Raw genomic sequence first — 26688 nt, forward strand, 5'->3', positions numbered from 1 at the left:
AAAATTGCATGATTCAAGGTTTCACAAACACAGACAGGCATGAAAGAATTTCATAGCTTACTGCAACAAATTATATGAAATAAAAAACCCACAAGAATGTGTCTAAAAATAACTAGTGAAAGGTATGTAAAACCCTATATGTTATGAAGAGACATAATTACAGTAATAATGCTTTCACTAGGTCATGAAAGTCTGTTTTGCTGATTTAAATAACAAAGAAGTTATTCTTCAGCTTAGGTCTCACAGGCCCATTAGGAAAGGACTGCCAGATCTGCCTGTGTAAATCCAAGTTATCCCCTGCTTTTTAATGACACACACTTTGTACAGTCAGAAGAACATTTGCAGTCCCAAAATTACTTGAAACGCCAGCATCGGTCTGTACACAGCTGAGCTGAAATCTATTTTGTTACATTTTGTATTTCTGTGGCACTTGAGAAAATAATTTAATTGCTGTGCATGCAGGAATTTGTGCATTGCTTTTGAATGTGCATTACTAATTCTGTCTGTATTCTGTATAAGTGACTATTAGTTTGCTACTCAGCTGTATTCACAGCAAACTGCTGTCTGTTTCGGGGGGGTTGGGAGCACCAGCTGCCTATCACATTTAAGTATGAGAGAGCAAGCTCTGAATATTCCCAGCTGAAGTCAATAAAAGCCTCAGGGATACAACACCCTTTCCAGATAGCTTGGATACAGGAGTTGAGAAAACTGCTCTGGAACCATTTGTATCCATTTTACTGGGTAAAATCCTGTGGCCTAAAGGCAAGTAAAGATTATAATTTATTTTCTTTAACATTCTGTAGGGTGATAGAAGGACAAGAAGGTTGTGGGGTTTGGTTTTTTTTCCAAACAAACCAGTATACTGTAACAACAAATTCGCAAGTGGTCATACTTTTTAATGATGGCTATTAAATCACACTCAGAAGCGTTAGTTTATGTACAGTCAGTCGAGAGCCTGTGGAGTATTTGCTGGATCACTCTCAGTAGAGGTAATGCGTGCTAAACAGGCGATATGACCTTTTCTTCATTAACCAAATTCTTTTTGACAGGTGGCCCTTAGCAATGATCTAGCTTTCCATGCTAAGCAGGTCTTCTGAAGCAGCTCCTACTAACTGCAATTGTCGTGAACTCTGTAACAGGACCATTTGGTACAAGAAGTTCTCAAGCTGGGGTGGCTGTGATTTGCGAGTGGGACAACCCACCGGCAGTACGAAGGAGGTGCACCCACCAGCTGAGGCTTCAGCCCTGTGCTTCACCGCAGAGCTGTTCCCCTGCTTCACGTTGATTTCTGCTCTGCGTTTTCCTGCTGCACGGGTCTCCTGGGCGTGCTGTAGGCAGTAGTCTTAATAACCAGCGCACATGTTCTGCTTAGTTTACTAATAATTTACAGCAATTTGTAGCCTGTTAGTGTAATAAATTTCGGCAACACTGTTGACACAAGTTGTTATCATGTATAAACGGCTGTGCTTTGATAAATGAATGCAGAACGTTCTTTTTAAAAGTGCACCGTGTTGCTTCAGAGCATATGCTTCTTATTATGGACACGTTTCCAACTGAACGAGAGTGAAACCCTGCGCTTGGGGCTTTCTGAGTACGGGTGAGCAAGGCTGGAAGATGCTCTCCTAATAATTTGAAAGACATAGCTTCTTACCCTAATTTCAGTCTTCTGATGTGTCATAAAATTGAGTTTATACAGAAACCAGGCAACTGTCTCCTGGTTTCAAAGTATGTGGATTTATCATAGAAAGTTTTGGATAGCCCCATCAGTGCCCTGCACTTTACTTGAAAGATCCAGCAGCATTTTCTTTGTGTTACCAGAAATGCCTTTGGGTTAATGTTACACACACAGTATAAGTTAGGTACTTTTCCTTGCACTGCATATTTCTTGCTAATGAGAGTAAGCAAGCAATAGAATTTTTTTTTTTTTTTTGAGGTTTTACATTGTTGGGTCTTTTATCTGTACCATATCCTATATAATTCAAGATTAATGTTTTGGATAAAGAGTTTGTTCCTACCAGTTAATGGATGACAGTCGATTACCCATTAGTGTGTCTCCCACAGCATAACACATCATTTGCACAGCAGAAGGAAGGTATTTTAACCCATTAATCCATGCAAGGAGGACAAAGGATTTTCTTCTCACTACATTAAACTCATTCTTTAAAATTAATATTTCTCTTCTAAGAATTTCTATTTGGTGGAAGTTGTATTTTCTGAAAAACAAACAAAAAAGGAGTTGTTAGCATTTACTTTGCTTTTTTAATGGCTTTCAAGAATCATAGAATCATAGAATCCTTTGGGTTGGCTTTCTTGCTTTTAATTATACTGGGTACCTCTTTCAAGCCTCATGCTGTTCAATTTTAAAAGCTAAAATATCACTATGCCTGCTATACAATATCCAGGCCTTTGTAATGCTTTTATGGTCAGATGCCTTCCTGTATTATATATGAAATAATAATTCATCTCCTTAAATAACTTCATGCTCTTACCCACCTTTCTCTCTACCAGAAAGAGAAAATAAACAAAGCTTTAGAAAATATTATGGAATAATAAAATCCATACGATGGTAAAATATTAGCAGGGCAATGACCTTTGTCCGGAAACTTCACCATAATCACATTAATTTTTGCTTTCATTTCTCTCCAACATGTCAGAGTTGCATGCAAAAATCTTGGTTATGTTACAAAATACCTTAGGGTAGAAAGAATGGTCTCACGAACTGATCTGAATCTGCACGGACAAGTTTTGAAAGGTATTAGAGGCTTTTCAAGGATGCAGGGCTGTTTCTTCAGAGCCCGCCGCTGCCCCGTGGATGCAGCGTGTTTGGCCCCCAGCTAAGTTGCGCTTGGCGGGGTGGGGGGGATTCGCGTGGTCGGTGGCCCTGCTGCAGAAGGAGGCAGGACTGCCTGGCAAGAGGGCTAACCCCCAGCAGTGGGAGGTGGCTGTGCTGCAGCTCTGCTTCTCTTTCCAGTGCCCTGTATTACTTCTATTCTGCACTTTCCCTTCCATCTCTATCCCCACCCCAACATTTGCATCGGCTTATGCTAGGAAAATACTCAATCTCTACAATTTAAATCTCTTGTAAATACCCTCCTGCGGAAGAGGTGTTTTGCTGTTGCCTCCATGTACGCGATTTAGTCTCCCCCTTACCGTAGTATCTGAGGAACATATTGACTGTGCCCGTGCCGTAGAGCGCTGCTCCACAGTTCTCGCACCTCTGTTGTGCAGACCAGGGCACCGCTGGAGAGATGCGGTGACTCCCTCCACAGCAAGTACCCAGTTCCCTTCCAGAGGGAACCTGGGGGCAAATGCATGGCAGAATACACCTACTTCCTTGCATAAAGTCGGCAATTATTTGAAGGATTGTATTCAGCGGTGATGGATAAGACACCGTATACTGAAAATGCAGGATGCTTCACTTTGTGTCTTGGGACTTGAGCTGCTAAAAATTGTGTCAGGTTATGCTGAAATGACTGCATTTCTGTTGATGTCAGTGAAATCACAGTTATGTTGTGGCCAGACCTGGTTTTGCCTATGTATCTTTTGCTTGCTTTCTAAATGTAAAATTATCTTTGGGATTTGGAAGATTTGGTCACGTTTCCGAACGGCTGTTTTTACTGATCATTATGTATTCATTTTAAATCCCTGACCCCTGTTATATATTTGCAGGTAAACCAGTTATGATTGTTACTGAATATATGGAAAATGGTTCCTTGGACAGCTTCCTTCGGGTAAGTGCAATAGAGAACTACCTGGTGCGGGACTGGCTCTTGTTATGAATTTGCTGCCACTGTACTCTGATGCAACGTCAGCTCTTGTTGCTTGATATCTCATTATTTCCATTTGGTTTTGTGTGCATTGTGATGTGCTCAGAAAGCCAGGTAGAGATCTGCTAGTCCATTTTGACTGCTTGCAGTAAGTATTATTCCAAAATGAAGAACACTTTTGTTCTATTAGTATGTCACATCAATAAAAAAACAAAACAAAACAAAACAACATTCTGGCACACAAAAAATGGAAATTGTTTTTCTGAGGGCTGAATTACTACTGTAATGCAGCTATGCTTATTGTTTGGCAGCCTGTATGTCTTACTAAGCAATTTCCAAAGTGAATGGATTTGTGGAAATTTTATCAGTAAACCAATAGTACTGAGACAAGAGTTGTTTTCCTAAACATGAAATGTTTAGGGAATAACCCATACCTGAGGGTGTTTGAAATGTTTTGCTAGCAAACTTTATTGGCCTGTTTTCTTTCCCCAACCTTAGACTTACTAATACTGTTGTTGATTTATCTTTGTTTTCTGTCAAACTTGGTAGCGAGCCTAAACAAATTTGAACGCTCCTTGTGTCACCAAGATTTACTTGTGGCAAAACAAGAAGTGTAGCAGAAATGAAATCCCATCTGAGGGGAAACACTAGTTTAATTTTAATTTGTTAGGGCAAACTCAGCTGTGTCTGGGAGACTGCTTTGGTTCTGCCACGGTTGAATGACATTATCCCCCAAATTCATAACACTGAACTAGACGTTTAACCCCAAAAGGGGATATATTGTCAACCTTAGTTTCAGTATGTACTATATATGTTATGATGTCCACTGGAGCATGTAAAATACATATAAATAATGTGTCAGTATATCTGAATGAAATATATCTGTACTGAACTGTATATATTTTGTTTAGGCTAAAAATCCTTAAAGAAATCTCTGAGGAAAGGAGAATAATTTCTGACTGTACAAAACAGTTGTTCAGCTTGTTCGCTCATTCGAGTGTGGGTTTTTTTGGTTTTGGTTTGTTTGTTGTTTTGGGTTTTTTTTACTACTGTTGTGTGGAATCATAGATAAGAACCTTGTGACTCATTAACATCGCAGGCAACCCAGGCCATACAACCCTTTTTATAAATGCCTTTTAAAGCTATTTAGTTAGCTTTCCACATTGCCATTGAAAGGCTATCTCAGTATCTCATTCCTTTCATGGTTAGAAACCTTCTTCTGATTTCTAGCTAAATCTTTTCCAGGTTCTATATAGATCCTCTTGTGTTGGCTCTAGTTAAAGAAGGTTTCATAGTGGGGAACTGTTAAGAGTCTTATTCTCTTTCTTTATGAAAGGGAATTCTGAGACGCCCTTTAAGCATCTGTTGTGCTATTATTTGTCTAATATTTACAGTGCTAATATCACCCCTAAGTATATTAATCAAAAATGAAATGAATGCAGTCAGTCTTGCAGACCGATTTGTGTGAGCTCACCCCACGTGGCACAGCCAGCTCCCATGTATTTAATAAAATTCTGGAAGAAGCAGCAGGAAGAGCTGGAGAGCTGCCCATGATGATACATTTACAGCACTGGGGGATTCATTTGAGAGCTGCACACTAGGACATACTGTTGTCCTGTTCTCTATGTACCCATATATCAATATCAAAGCTAGATGTTAACAAACAGCATTAGTAAGAGCTGGGAGATTTAAAACGTGTCTAGAAGCAGACAATTAGAAATATACGCAACTATTGGTTTCTAGGCTAAGTCAAAGTGAGTTTAAGTGGTTTTTGTGTTTCTGAAGTTGAGGACAATTTTGAGGAATGAGTTTAATGGAATTTGAAAGCCACTGAATCAGATCAGCATTTGCTTTTGTTAGAAAAAATGCTTGTGTAATAGAAAACTTTCATTAGTCCATTGGGTAAGGCTGTGATTTTCACTAGCAATTCCTATGGCCTTTCAGGGAAGTTGGACATCTGTTTCCCTAGTGTCCTGACACTCCAATCTCATGAGCACACACAACTTAGATTTATGTGCCGCTTTCGCACAGGTCCCGTCTAGGAAATTAAAATTCTGATGACAGCAAGAACAGGAAAAATGAATTTTTATCTGAATTTAGAATCTGTCCCCTTCCCTCAGCTGACTGGAGATTATCCTCTGCAGATCAAAGTAGTTCCACATGTGGCATTTAAATCATGACCCCTGACTCACAAGCTCTTCGCTTGAGGAGCTTCCAGGGTCTTCATCAAAAATTCTGTGCAAGGAGGAACATGAACAATCTCTGAAATAACATTTGAAATGTTTTCCAGAAACATGATGCCCAGTTCACAGTCATCCAGCTAGTAGGCATGCTTCGAGGGATTGCATCTGGCATGAAGTATTTGTCAGATATGGGTTATGTCCATCGAGATCTAGCTGCTCGTAATATCCTCATCAATAGTAACTTGGTATGCAAAGTCTCAGATTTTGGTCTCTCTCGTGTACTGGAAGATGACCCAGAAGCTGCTTACACCACAAGGGTGAGTTTGTTTCTTTGTTTATCCTTTTAAAATTCTTGTTGGTTGTGATAAAGTTAGACTGAAATCTGAGGAAGTCCCTGATGCTGATACTTGGTGTTGCAGAGGCCATCCAGTCTTGCACGCCCAGAGATGTCCAATAAACCATAAACTCATCACAGCTATTTTTTTAATTCATGTCTCAGAGAAGATAGAACGCAAAAAATACGGTTTCTGTTGGTAGATTATTTTTCTTAAAGTATGCGAAATTCATGGCTTCAGTTTCTTTCTGCTGAGTGTGTGAAGGAGTAAGTACCACAATTAAGGCCTCAGTTGGTTTGGCACACAATAATGTAAGACTTCATGTGTGCTTTTGAGCAGGTCTTGTTACACTGCTGATTTAGCTCCCACCCAGTAAAAAAAAAAATCCTACCCAGCAATTCTTTTTTTTTTTTTTTTTTTTTTTTACCTTTTTGTGTCTTCTAGTATGATGGGACATATGCTTTATTGGAGCATACTGAAATCACTTTTCTGCAAGGGTGAATCAGTTATACCTGCTGTTGTGCCCCTAACTGAGTAAAAACTTGAACAAAACAAAAGAATTGCTTAACAATGTAATAAACCTCCTGTGCTTTCTCCTTCTTATATCATATATACAAAGTGGTACCCGTCTTTTGGAGATGTGATCATATCAGGGAGGAGGGGACTTACCTCTGACTCTGTTGTGCTGAAATAGAGAAGCTTTTATCAGACAGGGGACTGCCCATAGTGTAGGCTGCTGCCTGTTTCTTTTCTGGATTTTGTCTTGCCTGAAAAGCTACCTGGAAGCTATGCTGTTGGCTTAGAGCCTTAGAAAAGCCACAGTGCCTTCTAAATACAGCTGTGCTGCACCTCTTGTTCTCACTTGAATAACGCTTCTGTTTTCTTGTGGAAACCTTGAAGGCATGCATTTAACTTTTTGTATGCAGATATTACACTGGGATGTCTGGTTGTTCACTTTAATCCCATTGCAAGTGGATTTTATTAACTTTAGAAAAAGTGGCATTAATCTCCAGTACCTTAGTCAAGTGTAATTTGCAGTGATGCCTAGTAATCGTCTCCTCTTCACTGTACAAACCAGATTAGAGTAGAATGTATCAGCAAAATCTTAATGTTGGTTTCCTAGGGCTTCCTTCATTCCTGATCACTGACAGGAGCAATCAATTATTGTGGTAGTTTGCATGCTACCTTCTTCATGATCAAAATAAAATAACATGTGACAAATGAGTAAAGAAATCCTAGCTGTTTTCTTACACATTATATATACATACATTTATAGATACATATCTATCAATCGTACCTTCATAACTCACCAGGCATAAAGACTCTATTCTTTACTTGACCTTTCAGTGCTTTCTTTGACCTCTGATAAGCTTTGGTACGTTGTTAGAAATACGCAATATATACCACTTTAGAAAACTGTCTGCAGAGATCTCTCCTAGTTAATATAAAGAGACATTAGTAGGAGAAAGCAGTTTTTATGCTCAGTATAGGTGCAGCATTCATAAGTAAATATTAATATAATGCAAGAGTACCTCAAGAGAAAATTGTCTGTACTTCAGCCAGAGGTTTATTGCCTTGTCAGATATGCTTGCCTGCCCTCTTCTTAAAAACTCCTCTGCAAGTAATGGGTGTTAGCGTCTCTGAGGTAAACAGTTTTAGATATAGTATTTATCTAGTCTCATGTTTAACCTGCCTCCCCCAGGATGTAGGCTTGCAAGCTAAGGCAATTACTCTGTGTCCTAGCACTACTGCCCATAGGCAGGTGATCAATCTCCCCTTTAAAGCAGCTGCTTACATGCATGGAGATTGCTGTCCTCTTCACACGCATCCCTCCGTCTTTTATTTTCTAAGCAATTTTTCCAGGCTTACTCTTCTTGCTGGTGTCCTTCAGATTCTTTTCACCATAACTGCATTTTCCTTAAATGTGATGTCCAAAATGCGTTACTAATCCCCAGCACCACACATAGCGTATTTATCTCATGTTTCTTACACATGCCCTTTCTGTTAACATCTCCATGGGTGAGAAGTCTCTATGTCTCCTTCCACCCCCAACACAGCTTTGCCACATGGTTGGCTCATGTTCTTCTGCTCAGACACATCCCTCTGCCAGGCTTAGAAGTTCAATTCTCTTATTCCAAAATTCATCCGGGCATGCAAACTAATCTATAATTTAGTAATGGCATTTTGTGTATTCACATGGAGAGCTGAAGAAATCTTTGAGTCCTAGTTAACTTTGATTTAAAAGTTGTATAGGGAAGAAAAAATAGCTCCCCATCAAACTGCATAGCACACAGCTTTGTAAGGGAAGCACACTTCCCTGAAAATGAAGCAAACGTCAGTAACTTATATCTGCGGATGAGCTAGGACAAATCAGGGTGTACAGGGTGTCAGAGTTCCTGGCCAATGTTACGTGTGAATTTCCTATGGCCAAGTGCAGTGTTGTTTTTTTTTTTTTTTCCTTTCCTTCTTCCTCTTCTTCTGGCACCTATTTTCTAAGCCTACCTGCCTATTTACGTTTAGATAGTGAAATCAGATGGAAAGAAACTATGTTGTAAAGTGTAATCATCTGTGTTCAGTAAACTCCATCTGGCATTTATGGTGCATATGCAAACTGCTGCAGAAGGATGCTCAGGTAATTAAAACCTTCAAATACAACCTAGGACAAATTTAATTTTCTTCAAAAGGAGTTGCTGAATATACCTCTGCTATGTCTTGGCTCTGAGAGAAGGTCAAGGCTTCATCTTTTTGCTGAAGTTTCCTTTGAAGTGTCCAGGTAGTGTATCCCTGGAGTATGTTTGATCCTCAACTTAAACAACTGGGGACCATGAGGATGCAACAGAACTCCAGTCCACTGGAATAAAGCTTGGCAGTTCATGTTCCTGCTGCTTAGTCATATCACAAAACACAGGACCGTTTCCTAGGCTGCTGCTAGTGCATTTCACAGACACTAGTTATATGGCAAAACCAAGACAAAAATAGTGCCGCTTTTTAAAATAATGGCATCATCCCAAACAATTGCATGCCTTTACAACTAAAGGATGACAACTACTCAGTAGGATCTTTGAAAAGAGAAAAAAAAAAAAAAATCCAAGTTATAACCACAATTCCAAACATTCAAACAGTAAAGAGTGCGTATTATGTCAATGGGTAGAGACTTGTGTCTCTCCTCCACCTCTTCCCTCCCCCGGTTCTCCATTTAGTATCAGTGGTACTAGGGAAATTTATAGAATTAGCTGCAAAGATAGATGTTTTATCTATTTAGCCTCCTCTTCTACCCCTATTTTCCACCTGTAAGTGTCAAAGCCTGAGAACAATTCCATTGCTTCAATTCATAATTGCAATTCGGGATTGCTCTACCCCCAAGAAGCCCAGTCAGCCCTGCAGCCTTTCAATACACACCACTGATTGGGTGGAATGGTATGTTGTTCTGTTCTCAGAAGCTGTGCCTGAAGCTTTGCATAAAGGATATGATCATGTATCCTTTTATGTATCAGTAATGTATGTATCCCTTTATATATCAATACATAATCTGTGATATTCGTGCTATTGTACAAGAGCTCTGAAGGACAATGCAAAGATCACAGGTGCATATGTGAAATACAGGGAATCGAGAGTTGTAAGAAAACTTTGCTACCTGACAGGGTCATTTTTCACCTCCTGAATTATTGTCACTGACTCGATACCACAAAAGGCCTTTGGCAGCCTGTGGTCTGCCTGCTTACAGAAGCAGAAGCCAGCATGTGAATTGGGCTGACTGAGTGTTTGGATTTTTTTTTTTTTACTGAGCCTTTGTGCCGGAGGGGATGTACTGTAATTATCTACGTTTTCCGTACCTATTCACTTTTAATTGAAAGGCCAAGATTCTATTAAAATTGTCATTGTCAAATTGATCCTTTTTATTCTTATTATTTTTAGATGTCTGTGTGACAAGTAGGTGGACTAATGACACAGTATGAAGTGGAAGTAAATTTTAACCACCACACATGCAGAGGGACTGTAATTATGTCTCTCAAAGGCATAATATTTGAGTAATCAGCAGACGAACTTTGACTATTTAAACGCATAGTTGGATACGTCACTGGTGTTCGTGGCATTTCAATGTAAAACGCTGTCCGGTAATTATATTTGCATGAAGATAACTTGTCATTAAATCACTTCAAAAAACACTGTGCTTTGATGGCGAGTATTCTGGTAGCCTGTGCCACCAGGTAACGGTGCCAGAGCAGGAGGGCACGGCAAGGCGCTCCTCCATCCTGTGCCGCAGAAAAGGGCACACGGGTCCTTTTCGTTATGCACACGTTGTTGCAACTGGTGCTTGGCAGGAGTTTGTCATGGTTTGTTCGTTCCCTATGTATGCAAAAATGTTGTAATACAGTCTGAATATATTGAAGGGTGTGTTAAAAAAAGAAAAAGAAAAAAAAAAAAACCACAAAAACTCTGGCCTGATAAGCATGAGGGAGAGCAGCAGTGCTCTGTTATCCTTTAACACTCGAGGAGATAATGTCAAGATAAAATATTCATTAGTAAGGGATGAACAAGTAGCATCAGGTAATTTTCAGGTGTTTAAAAGGGTAAGTCAGGCTCATCTCACTCACATGAAACCATCTTGCTCTGTACCAGTAAGGTATCTCCTGAACTAGACTAAGTCCTCATGTAATGAATTAATGTCAAGCTTTTACCTTCAGGTTTTCCTGCAAAGTTCTTCTAATAATTCTTTTAGAATCCATTTTTCTTGATTCTCCTCTCCCCAGGCCTGTGGCTTAGGTGCCTGTGGCAGTCACCCTGTAACAGATTATAAATCAGAATATTGGAATGGGTTATGAAGGCCTGGAAACAGCTGCCTTGTGCTGGAGTGCCAGACTCACTAGAAATGAATTGAGGACTTCATTTGCTTTAGATGAATTATGCTGAATGGCCAGATACTGTACGAATCACAGCTCCATCTAGAGCAGATAAAACCTTTGGTTACTGCTGGCTCACTAATTTCAAACCCCGTGAGTGGTTCTCTGACCTAGACTGCCTGGGATTTTGAGCTGCAATAACAAACTCCCACAGTTTCTAATACTAATACTTTCTTTCTACTCAAATTCAGGCAGCTTATTTGGCTTCATGATGAGCATGCCCTTAAAGGAACACCATGACAAAAATAGATAAAACCTGTATTTATCTTCAGGAAAGAATCAGTAAATACATTACCGATAGCTAATAATTGCATGCACGCACATGTAGATTTCTCTTTATAAGCCTGTATCAAATAGATTTGGGCAAACCTTTTTCCTAGGCACATCTATAATGATTTTTCATTTAGGAAGTTTGTCTTACATGTTCAGTCCTGATAGTACTGATTTTGAAGGGTAGGAGCCCAGTAATACCAGCCAATAATATTAGTGTTTCAGATTTTCCAGTGGAGGATAAGCAACAGAGATAGCAGATAAAGAAGATTAAATTGCCTGAAAGCCTAATGGACATACAATACGTAATTAAAAAACAAAACCAAAACCAAACAAGTAGGATTTCATAGCACTTTCATCATAGCAGTTTACAGAGCAGGTATCATTATACTCATTTTTAATATTGGGAGACTGGGGAAAGAGGGTAAAAAACAAGAGACAAGTAAAGAAACAGGTATGAGAGCTTAGTTTTCCCAGCTCCAACTCTATGGTCTGGGAGAAAGTGTTTGGTTTAATTTATGCAAATATCTTTAATCCTGGCAAAGAATGTCCTGATTTCTGGCAAAGTAGAAAACTGAAGAGGTGATATGTGTTCAGATGAGATGTCTGTTTCTCAAAAATGGTGGAAGTGGAAAAGGATTTTCTAATGCTGAATGATCGTGGGTTTTAATTTCAAAATAGACTATCTGAATTACAGCAAGCCTTATAATTTTCAAAGGTAATAGCAATAGAAAACTATGCATTTAGTTTGAGACGACTTCAGATTTTCTGCATATATTGATATTTGGACATCTGCTAAAATGTGAATGTTGCATAATCCTTTGGGGGGGAATTGTTTTTGTGTTATAATGTTTATTTATCTAAAAAATATTTACCAGAACTTTTTTTTTGCTGTCCCCTTTTAAATACAAAGGTAAGATTGACATTTTTATGACAAATTGGGAAGCAGAATAGCAAAATTATAGTTTTACACTTTTTTCAGTGGCAGTTGATTTCTGTTTTAGCTACATTTTAATACTCTCCTTATTTTACTCTAGTTCATGGTAATGTTACATGTATCTGTAGGCTTGTATAGAGAGTTACAGCTGAGACTTAGAAAAGAAAATTTATTTCCTTGTAATGGAATCTACGGTTGATGTACCTTCATTTTTCACTAAAACACACACAGCCAGAAGAACTTTGGGTTTATAATCTTCCTTACCCTGCAATAAAGCAGTCCCAAAATGTTAGGAGACTAATTAATGTCATTTTGTGTAAATGTGTTTCTCTGATTGTATAAATGACTTTTTCCATGAGATTATAAAGGTAAAGACCTTCTATCAAATATGATATTTCTGGCCCTTGCCTAAAGTGCTCATGTTCCATCCACGAGCGCATTTTTCCAAGTGACATCTGGCAATTATTTCTCTAGGGTTCGGCTAGAAGGGCTCCATTTTTGTATCTTAGCATGAAATTAAAAGTGTGAGCCTGAAGTCACCCACAGAAGTTCAGATTCTTTAGAGAGTAAGATTCTGAAAACTCCAAAATGATACTTTTGTGTTTCACAGAACCAGCCATCATACTGATGCAAGAAAAACACCACAAATAGAATCATAGAATTGTTTAGGTTGGAAAAGACCTTTAAGATCATCCAGTCCAACCATTAACCTACGCTACCAAGTCTACTCTAAGCCAATCAAGGGTAGACTAGACTAAACCATGTCCCGAAGTGCCACATCTACCCGTTTTTTGAACACTTCCAGGGATGGTGACTCCCTTGCCTCTAGGGCTTTCTTACGTGGCACGTTGTAGGCACACGTTCTGCCATCCCTCTATTCCAAGTGTAGCCGAAGCAATTGCTGGAGAATGAGGCCCAGCCTGGCTACGTCACCACAAGCCCATTGATGACACCTAGTTCTGTATCTCCGTTTCTTTCGGATCGGGTGGCGCAGTCTCTTTTCCAGCAGCGCTGATGCCTCCAAGCACGAAGGGAGGGATCAGCAGAAGCGAGAGAGGCTTGGGGCTTGTCCGAGGTGACAGTGCTACCATTGGGAGCAGCAAGGGGCAAGAGTTCCCTCTTTTACATCTCCACCTGGCCAGGAATTTGAAACATTTTCTCCCAACCCGAACGCCGGTGGTGGTCTGGCTTGGTCCGGGCTGGACACGCTCGCCTGTGGGAGCGCTGCCGGGGGACAGAGCTCAGAAGCCCCCACCAGCCGTGGGGCATGGTGGTGGCCCCTCGTGCCTGCGCTCCAGCAGCCTCACGAGCTGCATGTTCCTTTCCAGATGGGGTCCACGGGGCTGGGTCTGATCTGTAAAACTCCTTTGCAGTTCACGCCTTGGGTAGCGTAGAGGCGGTTTCGTCCTGGCGGTTGAGGTGGGCTGGGGTGGGCGGTCAGGTCTGTGCTGGGAGGGCTGGCGTCCTCGGCGTGCAGCCCGGGCTTCCGCCCGCCTGCAGCTCTGTGCAGGCAGCGCTCGGGCACCTCGGCCTTGCAGCTGTGCTGTACAGTCCGCTCAGTTTTGCAATCACGACTTCTGAGCCTGTGGGACAAGTGGGAGATGTTTGATTTGGAAACTCTGTTCGTGGTGATGGCTGTTTGTGTAAATTTAGGATACGACTTTCCCCAGGCATTGACATTCATTATTGGAAATCAAAGTTCACTCTACTAGTATGCATAGAAAAAAGATTGAAGAAGTGGGATTGACTTCTTTATCATCCCCACATCTAAAAGCGTAAGTGGATTTGTTGTGAAGAGGCTAGGACGCCGGAGAGCTTCCCTTGTTTCTTGGCTGTGCCTTGGACTCACTGAGGGACCCTGGACATTTGTAAAGTGGGCATACTGTTGCTTCTCAATGGAGTATGAGAAAATCAAAATCATTTTTATGCTTTCAGTACTGTTACGGAGCAGCAATGGGAATTGTGAATAAACTTATAATGCATAGAAAATACGATGTACTTTTTGTGACTCAAGGGACATCATCTTCTAGATTTCCAAGTTTGCAAAAGAGACACATCGGGCTTCTGTGATGAAACGCTGGTTTCAAATACTGCTGTTTATTTGCTGTGTCCTATTTGTTGGTCCACAAGTAGTGTGGAAATTCAGTATTTACCTAATTTTAAGGGTTGTGTGCAAAATGAAGTTTTGTCTTTTGGTTAAGCTAGGGAGTCTGGTAAGTAGGATGGGATCCATAAAAACTGTATGCCAAGACAGATTCCCTCTCTGATCTTTGCCAAGCCTCTAAGACGTATCTAGTGACATTTGGCAGGTCTAAACTACAGCCTGAGTAAAGCCTACCTGTGTTGCTTATATTTAATCTAATTTGTGCAATATTAACAATGAAATTACAGATACTTAGGCTCCAGCGTGGGCTGTATTTAGGTTTGTAATTAACACTAATGTCCACATTTCTGCTGTTAACCAAGCTAGTTAATCTAAAGCTGGTGAGTATATGGCTACCCTAATTGCAGGTACACTTTATGGAAGTGTAGGCAAAGCATTAATATCTTTACACTTTATTTCTTGCTGGTTAGTCAGTGGAAATAAGAGCACTCCGTTCCCATACAGGTTATTGTGAGGATGGGTGTATGATCAGACTGTAGCATAATGGGGGTTGCAGAGGTACCTCAAATAGCTAGTCTAGTGTGAAATCTTCAGCATATATCCTTGCTCATGTTGTGCATCCCTGGAACTGGAAACGACTTTGAACTATCACAGTTTTCTCTATTCAAACATATTCACTCCAGAATTACCTTAAGTAACAAGTTTTCCACGGCTGTCTTTTAGGACTTACTTTTCTCATGTGTGACTCACAAATCAGAGTCTTAAAAACCTCTGTCAAAGCTGGCACTGCTGGGAAATTGTCTCTTTCCTCTAATTCTCATATTGCAGAAACTCAGCCTGAGGCTGCTTGTGTGCATTTTACTAGTTTGACCTATGGCACCAAATGGTGGCTGTGATCAGAGAGACACATTCCCTTAACCACAATATTAATTGTAATGGTAGCTTTAATTCTTTCCAAGTTTACATCATTTAATGATGGCTTGCTTCTCTTGTGACTGTAAAAGACGTTTAAGACTGCTTCTCCAGATGAGATTTTTGCACTCTCCCCTGATGATCCCATCCAAATGTCTTTCTGTGACTGTCTTTGACGGCTTTGGAATGGGAAATTTGTGCATATGGTCCCAGTTGCTGCTTGTGCGACTGGAGGCTTGACCATTAGTGAAACTGAGCAACATCGTGGCCCTTCATTTTCCTTGAATGTCCTAGAAAACATGGGGTGAAAACATGGTAGAACCATGCAGATTCCACACCAGCAGGGAATTCACTTGAAACACCTTACAAATAGCCAAAGCCAGCCCTCTTGTGCTGTGCAAAGGGATCTAGGATGTAAGCAAGGACCTCGTGCTAGCTTTTTCATCCTTAATGCTGTCTGACTGTCTTGCCAGTTTCCAAACATTTTATAACTGAAAATCAACCATACTTACCTTACCATTTATTTTTATCTGTGCATATTATGCTACTCATAAATATGTATGTGTGCATATATGTATGTGTACATACATACAGTATGTATATTATACTATATAGCTTCAGTAGATTTTGCACTGTAATGTATTTTACTCTGTATAGCATACAAGATGCTTTCATGAAAATTTGCAACAGCATTTTCCAGCGTATGCTGGTTTTTACACCAATATAATGGTAATTGAGAATCTTGGAGATAAAACAATCACGCAAAATTATATTCATTGTATTACAGTCAAATGGGCTGTTTTGTTTTGGTTTGCTCCTAGGGGGGCAAGATTCCTATCCGATGGACATCACCAGAAGCCATTGCATATCGGAAGTTCACATCAGCCAGTGATGCATGGAGCTATGGGATTGTTCTCTGGGAGGTGATGTCTTATGGAGAAAGACCATACTGGGAGATGTCCAACCAGGATGTGAGTATATTGTTATCTGAGTTCTGTTCTCAAATAAAGGATCAAGCTGTGAAAGGAAGTGAAGCATAATGAAACCAGGTGGCTCTAAGTTTTTGACGTTGACATTGAATAAGGTATAGAAATTAAAACCTCCAAATCTCCCTGGTCAAGTAAAAGTTCTAATGAACTTAACAAAAAGCCAGCATCTTTATAGCAGGGTATTTTGGACCTCTGAAGGAACATATTAGAGAATTTTATCATGCTGGTGATTTTCTGTAGAATGATTCAAACAATTCCACTGCAATGAGGTCATTGCCTATTACATTCCTTAGCTTATTGTTAGAAAACCCTCCTAAACTTCTGTTGATCCCCTTTGGTTCCACTTGTATAATATTCTGTAGAAGTTTTCTGTAAATGTCAAATACACAGACTAAATTGCTCTTGGAGTTTGTGAAAAAGAGAAGCAAAGCATTTGTGCTAAGAGTTTAATGAAACCGAGATACTTCTGGAACTAATCAACGGATAAAATAGAGAAGTAGAGTGATCTGATTAGAAGACTTCCAATACAGGCTTCTTTGCAACATTAGTAAATTATCCAAGCCTGCTATCCAAATGATTAATGGATCTCTCCCAGTATTTTTGTAAGAAGCATAACATTTCCCCAAATAAGATTTTTATTATGTCTATTTTGGGTGGTTCTTCTGTTGTCTTATTAATCCTAGATTTATTCCACAGGAGTTAGTTACGAACAAAATTTTCTGAAGTACAATTGCTAACACAAATAGGTTTTCCAAGGGGTTGGTATATATCATTAGTAGTACTAAATTAAAAAACGTCGGTAACATAGTTGTAGTCAGACATTCTGTACACTACTTTATGTTAAACAAGGAAAAAGAGAAGAAAACTTCCTTTCAAATGAGTACCTCTGGAACCCAAGTATCTGCAGAAAACTATGTCTTTCTTTTAATTAGTCATGAACGGTTTTTCTATTGTTAGTGGAGATTAATGAACCATGTTACATAGGCTGATATACTAGTGGAATACCTTTAATAATATCACATTAAAACCAGAAACAGAAGGATTAACCTATTTATGTGCCTCTGCTTCATGGCTGCTTAAACTATGGACTGTTTTCCTATCCCTGTTCTGACTCAGAATAGTTTTTCCTGCTTTTAAATTAACAGATCCAGATAAAAAGGAAAGATTAACAGAATAGAGCTTTATCATTTTCTACTTAGAATACATCCGGTTTTTATTCATGGTGCAATAGATAGATACTGTAGGACTGCTTAAGAGGTGTTATACTCTAGTGAAAAAGTTGTATTAAAAAGCTTCATAATAGTGTAAGTTCTGGGCTAATTTTTTTTGTCAATCTAGACAGATGATAGACAATCTAGACAAATTTTGTCAATCTAGACAAATGATAAAAGAATTGGGCCTGCACTGCCTCGTAGGAAGTGTACACTTATCCTCGCAGTAAGATTTAAAAATATTTCCTGGCCCTGTGAGATCATCCACAAGACCTTCTGTCTGTCAGTTCGGGATGTCCCATGAGAAGTTAAGTTGGTTTTCTGCCGACTGCAGTGTCTGCTGGAGTGTGTGGAAAGCATGTGTTGCTAAGGGTGATCAGACAAGAGATATTCACGACCTTTTGAAGTTTGGCATAGTTAAGCAAACACCTTACTAATTGTAGCTTTTGTTTATGGATTTAGTCCAATCAAGTGTAAGCTTTGGAGATCCTTTCTAGACTCTCACCTTCCTCAAAGTCACATACTGTATCTTAACTCCACTTTCTGTATGCCTAATTTACTGCGGGGTTTACTTTGCAGATAAACCAGAGGCATTGCACGACAAGACAATTAGTGAATAAACACGTTTGTTTAAACACAGAATGTCCATGTTAATGTGGTTCACAGAACTGATAAAAACAAGTTGATTTAAGAGCCTTTAAGTTTTCAAAAACTTTTATCCTTGTGCAGGTGATTAAGGCTGTTGATGAAGGGTACCGCTTGCCACCTCCTATGGACTGCCCAGCTGCCTTGTATCAGCTGATGCTGGACTGTTGGCAGAAAGACAGAAACAACAGACCCAAGTTTGAGCAGATTGTCAGCATCCTGGATAAGCTGATCCGTAATCCCAGCAGTCTGAAAATAATCACCAATGCGGCGGCAAGGTGACATATTAGATCTTACATTGCACATAAATAAATGTCTTTGATTCCTTCATCTTCCATAATTAGAATTTGCTTATTTTGTTCACCCACTTCTTCAACTTTTAACCATAGCTGTTTGCGATCTTGAAGCCTAGAGAAAGCTTCATGACTATCCCTTCGGGAGAAGGATTTAATATTTTTTATTATTATTATTGCTGTTATTTTTATTAATGATTTGCTATTATTTATTCAAATTGTGAAAAGGTGTTATGCTAGGGTTATGAAACCCATTGTAAGATTGAGCAGAGCTTTGGGAGAAAAACACAGATGCCAGATTTGGCCATCACGTGATCTTCCTTTTCCTTCTGACCTTATGCGGTGTTTTATGTGCTTAGTGGTTCATAGTTTACAGCTAGCCATGTTCCTAAGTATCTTTCTGAATTGGGTCCAAAGACGTATCCTACATTCTTACACTGTGCTCTGACAAGTCACCTTAACTTTAATCAAATGCATAATCATTTTGCTTTCAGTAGGACTCGGAAACTTAAAAATGCACTTATGTTCCCTGTTAGATCAATGACTTAACTAGGAATTCATTTCCAACCTATGCAGTATTGTGCATTGCTTTAAAAACATTCATTTATGATCCTGGTTATTCAACACACTCTGGAACATCACTATGATGAGGTAAGAATTATTGAGAGAGGGTAACTGAAGAGTGGGTTGACACCTGAGGATGTAATGAGGATGTGGTGAAATAAGAGCTTTAGTTAAGTAGGGCTTAAGTGAATTGGTTTATATAATGCACAAAATTTCATACTCTTGCTGAAGAAAAGATGTAAAATCACTCTCAGCATGAATGCAAGTGCAAAATCCTTTGTCCGCAAAGCAGGCAGAGCCAGGGAGAAATGCACTCTGCTGCTTCAGACCCAGGCCTTGGAGAGTGTTTCGGTGGGCAAGAGACCAGAGTCCGACATGAGGCAAGCTTCAAAAAGGAGCACAGCGAAACGTTCCTCTCAGACCTTTACTTGTAACGCAGCACACTTCTCACCATAGCAATCAAACGGAAAGGCACGGAAGGGCAATGGAGCTAAGGCAGCAGGAAGAACCGCATTGATACTGCAGCCTGCTGTGCAGGTGACGTGGCCCTTGCCTCCGCTTTCCTGGCCTCTGGCATTGTGTTGCGCCCGAGCTTGAGGCTGGCCATCCTAATCGCCTCCTGCTGCCACTCCAGACACGTGAAGAAGAAAGCAGAGATGGGAGGAGGAAGGTAGCCATACTAATGGGATTAGCTTTTAAAAATATATGATGAGAGAATACTGCTTGCATGGTAATTATGCTTCGATAATTTAATTGGTGAGCATTTAACACATAGCAAACCAACATGCTTACCAAAGCAATTATTTCTGTTACCTGCCAGGTAGTGGGGGGGGGAGGGGGCAGAATTGGAAAAAGTTGGAAAAAAAACTCAACTGTTTAAACACTATCTTCTCAGTCAAGCTTATTCCTTCTAAACATCTTGTACCCCCATTTGGCAAATGATAGGTGAAAACAATTATTTTGTAGGGGTATCCTAAAGCAATCTGCTGAATAGGGGAGTTAGGAATCATGACTATCATGTTTTGATTTGGGGATTTGATTGCAGAAACCAGTGCTACGTGTTTTGCATTACAAACAGAAGCAAAATGTTCCCTGTTTGCTATCCTTCCAGGTAGCGGGTTGAACCACAGCATAGCTGAAAACAATGTTGAACCGTCATTTCCAGTTTACCTGTTCATAGCCAGTAAAAGCTGATATCCTCTAACGGAGACCAAATTCAGTCTGAGTACTGCTTGCACCTGCTGTGTTCTGCGCGGGAGCACCACAGAGCAGGATTGCTCTCTCCCGTCTCTCTCTTGCTCTCTTTGCTCCTGTTTCATTAAATGCTTTACTGGGGCAGGCACCAGAGGCTGCACATGGGTACCACGATGCCATGCTCTCTGCTCATGGCACAGCGTGGGGAAGGAAGGAGGCCGCTAACGCGGTAGGGGACTTCTCGCAGATGCTTTAGGTGAGCTCTCAGTAAAATGCTCCTCATGGCAGGCTGCTGCTTTGGCTTTGATGTGGAGCACATTTCTGAGGAGGGGAATGCCAAAGGTGACATTTGTTCCCTCCTTCCCAATTACCTTTCCGCTGCTCCGTCCTTGCACCCCTCACATTCCCAAGCAGTGCAGTGTATCTCCCTCTCTGCAGCACCTCACTCCCCGGGGGCCGATGGGGGCCTATGGGGTCCAGGTGGTGGGCACACCGGCATGGGCGAGCCCAAGCCCTTCCCCTGTGGGAAGGCATTTGTTGTAGTTCGGGGAACTTGTGATCCGTGATCTCTCCATCTTGGTCTCTCCCCCTGTCGGTGTCTGCCGACCAACCCAGGCTACCCTTAAACTTGAGTATGACCAAGAATTAGGGGTGACAACATGAGGGGTGCTGGACAATCCTATGCAGATTTGGAAATCCGTGATCACCCCTGTGTAACCATTGCCAAAACTGACTAATCTCAAACCTCAGACCTGGCTGAAAAGCTGCAGCCAGCTCCACGCCCTCTTCGTGTCCTGAAGGGAAGCACTGCTGGCAGGTAACGTGTGCCGCTTCCGCAGCGGGAGCCGCTGGTGCTGCTGGCCAGGGACGGAGCGCTGGAGGTCCAGCATCGCTTCCTGACAGACTGACAGAGAAAAATGAGAAGCCAGACTTAAAATGGGTTTGGGTCTTGCCCTAGCCTTATGTGCAGAAATGTGTCACTGATACGAAAGGGCCGTGAGTCAGGGCAGCTCCTCGAGAAGGAGACCCGCGGTCGGATCCCTGCCGGGATCCTCGTACTGTCAGCAGACGGAGAGGGACAGGCATCGCTGCAGAGGTGAAGCACTCTGCGACTCAGCCCCAAGGACTGGGGGGATTACATCGGCTCAAATGGCTGCTCTCAGTTGTTATTTGAGCCTCTAGTACTCCCGCAGCACCTCTCCTCATACCCATAATAAGCAATTAATCTAAATTATAGAGGTCCCAGCTCTCTTTTACCCATGTCTGTGGTGCTACTGGAAGAATGCTAATGCTTGATGCCCACCATATGCTCGTAGGTGTTCAGAATACACTTGGTCAGGAAAAATGTTTAACCTGACGATGTCTGTTGCAGATGCAAAGCCTGTCTCTTCTTACAGATTTTGGAGCTGATGTTTGTTTAAAATAGTCACAGCGCTGTTGTATCCTATTTGAGAGCACATTGCTAGAGGTGCGTAAGACATCCCTGTCCTCGGGTACATTACTGTTAACTGACTTCAGCTGAAGGATGTGCTTGGCTCTACATCTGATTCCAGGCCATAGCCCGGGCACGTTTTATACTAATACCTCATAGGAATACAGGAGAGGAGTCAAAGCCTTCAATTCCGTATTTCCTTTTCAGTTTTCTATCCCCTCTGACCACTCCGTGGCATCTAATATTTTCTTGATACCCATGGGGATGCTTTTATCCTTATTGCTCATCTCTTTGCAGACCGTTCTACGTGCTTGCGAACCTTACGTCGACAAAAGCTTTTCCTAACCTCAGCACAGCAAACGTTTCATTATGCCTTTCCTGGTGTTTGTTGCGCTTCATCTCTAACTCCTGGGAAAATTCCTTTGCCGTTCCTTGTAAAACAGAGAGTATCGCTGATTTCTTTCTTACCTGTCAAAATTCACTTTTTAATCAGGTGGCCACCTTAAGCTCTTGCTAACAAGACCAGCACTGGTTATAGACACCTGGGTGTTTTGTGTCCTTTAGGCTGCCTGGAGTTATTTAGCTCTGTAAAGGGCTGTAGGAACAGAACTCAGTACGCAAAAAGTTGTACAAGTCATGCAGTTTTCTAAAGCACAGCCGCATGATATTTTTATTTGATTTATGTCTTGCTGTTCTTTCCTGTTTTCTGAGCATTATGTTCATTTTTATAACAGAGTCCTTAGGTTGTTTGGATATCTTTAGGGTGGAAGTGAGTTCATAGTTCTTCCAGTTTTGATCAGGTTCATTATTTTTCTTCTTGAGCTTATTATTTTTTAGTCCACTGTGTATTACTTCACATTTGTGAACATTTCATGCAGATACAAAACAGATGGAAAGTTTTCTAAACTTGAGTAGGAGAGACAGAATCACTTCACCCACCTGCTAACCAGTTGGTGAGGCTGCGGTCTGAAAGGGCTTAGTAGTTGTTGTTTCATTTGTGTGGGGAAAAAAAAAATGTAAGCCAAGAATCTCGCAACTGGAAATACTTTGTATACACTACAAATCTTAAATGGAGTCATAACACTTCATTTTCTTTATCTGTTTCTTTTTCTTTTCACTTATTTATATTTCTGATTTTTTTCTTATTTATATTTCTGATTCTGATCTTTCATATGTATATATGATAGGTCTCTAGAGTTACAATGTATATTATCATTTTATGTATATGAATCTTACTGTTACACAGCCATTTGAAAAAAAATATTTAAAACATAGTGTATAATTAGAAATATATTTAAAGCATTTCTGTGTCCCAAAGTGAATTAAGCTGTCAGAGGACAGTGTGGCCTTGAGGCGTAAGGGTTCCGATACGGGTTGCAGGTAATCCAGGTATTATGGCAGCTTTCCTATAGTTGCTGTGTATGTTCACATCTGTGATGTAGGTGCAACTAAAGTTACTTAGTCTTTGTGAACCTGCTATAACACAGGAATAGCCAAGTTAATTCGCAGCCTCTGCCAAGAAAAAGTATTTGAAAAAAATTTGAAAAATATTTCTAATTCCAACACATGATTTTTTAGAAATTCTGAATTTCTGCCAAGTCTGTGATTGATTTCAAAATTGGGAAGGAATCCACACAGAAAAGTAAACTGCTTCTGTGTTTGCTTTTGTTTCTGTATAACTTTTTTGGTAAAGTGGAAGTCAGTGTGAGCTATTGCTGCTATTGTTTCTTTATACCGCAAGCATATATTTAGGAGAGGAGGAAAGAATTACGTTGCAAACAAGGGGAGAAAACCACTTGAGAATTCAGGATATTTCTCTATTAAGTGGTCTGTAACAATTTTTTTGTGTTTCTAGCTGTATTAGTAGCTATATCTAAGTGCAAGAGTTGCAAGAATTTCTCATGTATCGAATGCAGAAAACAAACAGCTGATAGTCTTCCTTGTAAAAAAGATCATTATTTTATGAGTTGCTCAGAGTTAACAGCTGACAATTTTGTTAGTTTCTTTGGGTCTTCACAGATAATGCTACTTAATTTGCATTGCAAATTGAGAGGAGGATCTCAGAGGAAGGAGATTTTAATGAGACATTTATCATTATGTGTCTTTATTCTCAGTTCATATCTAGCCCAAGCATCTAATATGGAAAGTCATTATCACATCTTACTGCTTACGGGGAGTTCTGTAAAATTATCTGGTGATTTTTGTCCACTTATTACTATGATGCTGGTAGTGTGGTTTGAAACACATTTGTGGAACAGTTTTCCATTTGGAAATGCAGCTATTAAATATTTTGCAAAATCAGTTGGTCCTCATTTTATTTTGGACGATGTCAAAACATCCATTTCAAAGGCAGCTGTCTTATTGGGACTTTTTAGATTATTGTTTTGTTTAGCTAACTTTTCTGTCTCTCTGAAAATTTAAATTACCTTCCTCACAGGAGGATTAATTAGCAAGTTTGCCCCAAATCTTTGAAGATGAAGGTGTTACTTAGAGGCTGAGCAGCAGTTGTTAATAAGATTCAGCATCTGTTTCTTCTGGCATGGAGCTACCTTTAGTATGAAATACGTGGAAAAGAGTGAGCTTGATTCAGCAAAGGCAGTAAATGACATGAAAGCCATTTGATTTCGTAAGCAGAGGCAGGACGCAAGGCTGGCTCTCTTGCACTTTGTAGACTCCTCTCTCTGCTCTCCAGGCACTGCTTGTAGCATCAGCCAGCCGAACTGCCTTCCAGTCAGTCCTTGGGCTTAAGATGCTTTCAAAGGATTAAAAATCCGAATCTGCGTTCTCAAACATAGAGGCTTCTGAAGCAAAGTTTTATTTCGTAATTTCAAGTACTCATTTTAGTCCGCTAATTTTCTCTGGATAACATAATAAATGCTACATGCTGCAAAATGTGAGAAGTTATGTTGGCCTTTTATTTTCAGTTGATTAAAGGATTTCTGGATAGATGTACAAAGTGAAAAGCTGGTTCTAAAATAGGGAAACCAAATCAGATTTTTAAAGAAATAATGCTGCTTACCAAAATAAAAAGACATTTAAAATTATATTTATGCTAATTTCAAAATTAAGACCATTATGCATGTTAACTATGCACCTTTTAGGTGTGTAGAACTTAAAATGTAAGGCCAAATTCCTATTTTCCAGAATAAGGTACCTTGTCAAGCTCAGTCAAGTTATTTTTGATTTACAGTAATGAATATGCACTATTCTATGTGTTCATGAATGACAATTAAGGTACATGGGTAAAACCTCTTAAGATTGTATTGAAGGCTCTGGAACTGAAGTTTACAAAATGTGTAGTTGCTTCCTTGGAACTCTGCTCAAAGGCCTGAGACTGTATATCCCATACTATTATACAAATTTCACATCTTCCATTAATTTCTAAGTTCCAATTCTGTGATGTGGAAGCAGCATGCCTGACTGTGGGAATAAAAAAAAATTTAAAAAATTTAGTCTATGAATAGTTAAGTGGATCTTTCTTCTTTAATCCCCAAAATACATCTTTTTGGGTAATTCATGACACTATGTAACTGTACTGAAAAAAAAAAAACCAACCCACATTATTTCTGGATTGTACTGCAGCATTGGAGGTATATTTGGTTTCAGATCTCTTATGTGTTAGAAGTTCTCCATTTAAATACAAGTTCTACCACTATTGTTATAGCTAAGGCTAGAAAAAGAAGAAAGCCACTTATTTCCAGAAAAAGCATAGCTGAAATTATTTTAATACAGTTCAGGAAATTTAGGGGGTCAGGGTAAGTTACTCTTCCTGATGAAAATACAAAAGTGTTCAAAAATGTGTATGAATAATTCCTTATACATTCTTTCGTGTGTTAGCAAGTTGTTTACAACCCTATCCTGATTTTCTTGAATTCGACATGTTGTTTGAATTATTCACTAGAGTAATTTCCTTGAGCAGTTTTTAGACGACCTGTTATTTGCAACCCATCATTGTGGCGCTCTCACTGGTGTCAAGCATGATGTGTGCTCTCGACTGTCCAGAGGCATCATTTACAATCTAAAAGTTGAAGTTTTCTCCTCACGAAGTTTGTTTCCACTTAAAATCTGATGATTCGGTAGAAACTCTCTAGTATGCTAGCTTGGTAGGATGTTTATGAAAACTAAACTCAATTGGAGCAGTGAACAGGTCAAATAAAAAATTCAGACTGCTCCATTATGCAGCATAATTCAAGCCCTGTTTTTACAATAATATTTGCAACGAAACAACTGTTCGTGTTGGCTGAACATTTCGTTGAAATGTTCCCTTTCTTTGCCATTCAGGTCGGAAGGCTTCAGATGCTTGACATATACTGCTGACCTGCTGTAATATTGCTTGTTTGCTTCTGCCTGTTAGGAACTTTCAGGCTGGAGGGCTGAAGGAAGGAGATTTCGGTTTTACTTGGAGCATTTCAGAGAGGGCTTATGCTTTGCGGCTGGCCAGGCATTAACAACAGGGTCTGGGTTTGGCCAAACACTACCTAGTGCAAGCCTACGTGTGAATTTTTAGCCTCGTTCAAAAGCCAGCAACAATATAATCCGTGTCCTAAAATGGACTGCTCGCTCTAAAAGAATTCGAGTAATGTAAGCCTACAGCCCTAGCGCTCTTTCTGAAGTCTGTTAAACATAAAATAGTGAATTGGCGCGGGGGGCGGAACTTACCTACAAATCACAAAGAAAAATGGGAGATTACAGTAAATGATACTCCTTGGTGTCTAATCATAGTGCGGGGTGTGCAGGGAATCCACGAGTTAGACTGAGGAGATTTTTAGGGACTTCAGTTAGTTAGCATGCTAGAGACAGAAAAGCACTATTTTCACCTGACTTTTCCAGCAGTCATTAATACCATGCCTGAGGCAGACACGAATCAACCATTGTTCCTTCAAAGATAAAAGTTGCTGGGGCTCACTGTTAACAGAGACAATAAAACATCTATTTGCAGTTTCACACCTCT

General features: G+C 40.1%; 1 protein-coding gene across 1 annotated transcript in view; it reads left to right on the top strand.

Moving 5' to 3' along the window:
- The window catches only part of EPHA3 (EPH receptor A3), a 212877-nt gene that overhangs the window by 178504 nt on the left and 7685 nt on the right, over positions 1–26688 (top strand). The window contains exons 11-14 of the mRNA XM_075714456.1: positions 3670–3731; positions 6058–6267; positions 16231–16380; positions 18339–18532. Coding sequence (XP_075570571.1) covers positions 3670–3731; positions 6058–6267; positions 16231–16380; positions 18339–18532 — 616 coding nt within the window. The remainder of the gene's footprint in view (positions 1–3669; positions 3732–6057; positions 6268–16230; positions 16381–18338; positions 18533–26688) is intronic.

Source organism: Pelecanus crispus, chromosome 1 (assembly GCF_030463565.1).
Source record: "Pelecanus crispus isolate bPelCri1 chromosome 1, bPelCri1.pri, whole genome shotgun sequence".
In the NCBI taxonomy this organism is placed as follows: Eukaryota; Metazoa; Chordata; class Aves; order Pelecaniformes; family Pelecanidae; genus Pelecanus; species Pelecanus crispus.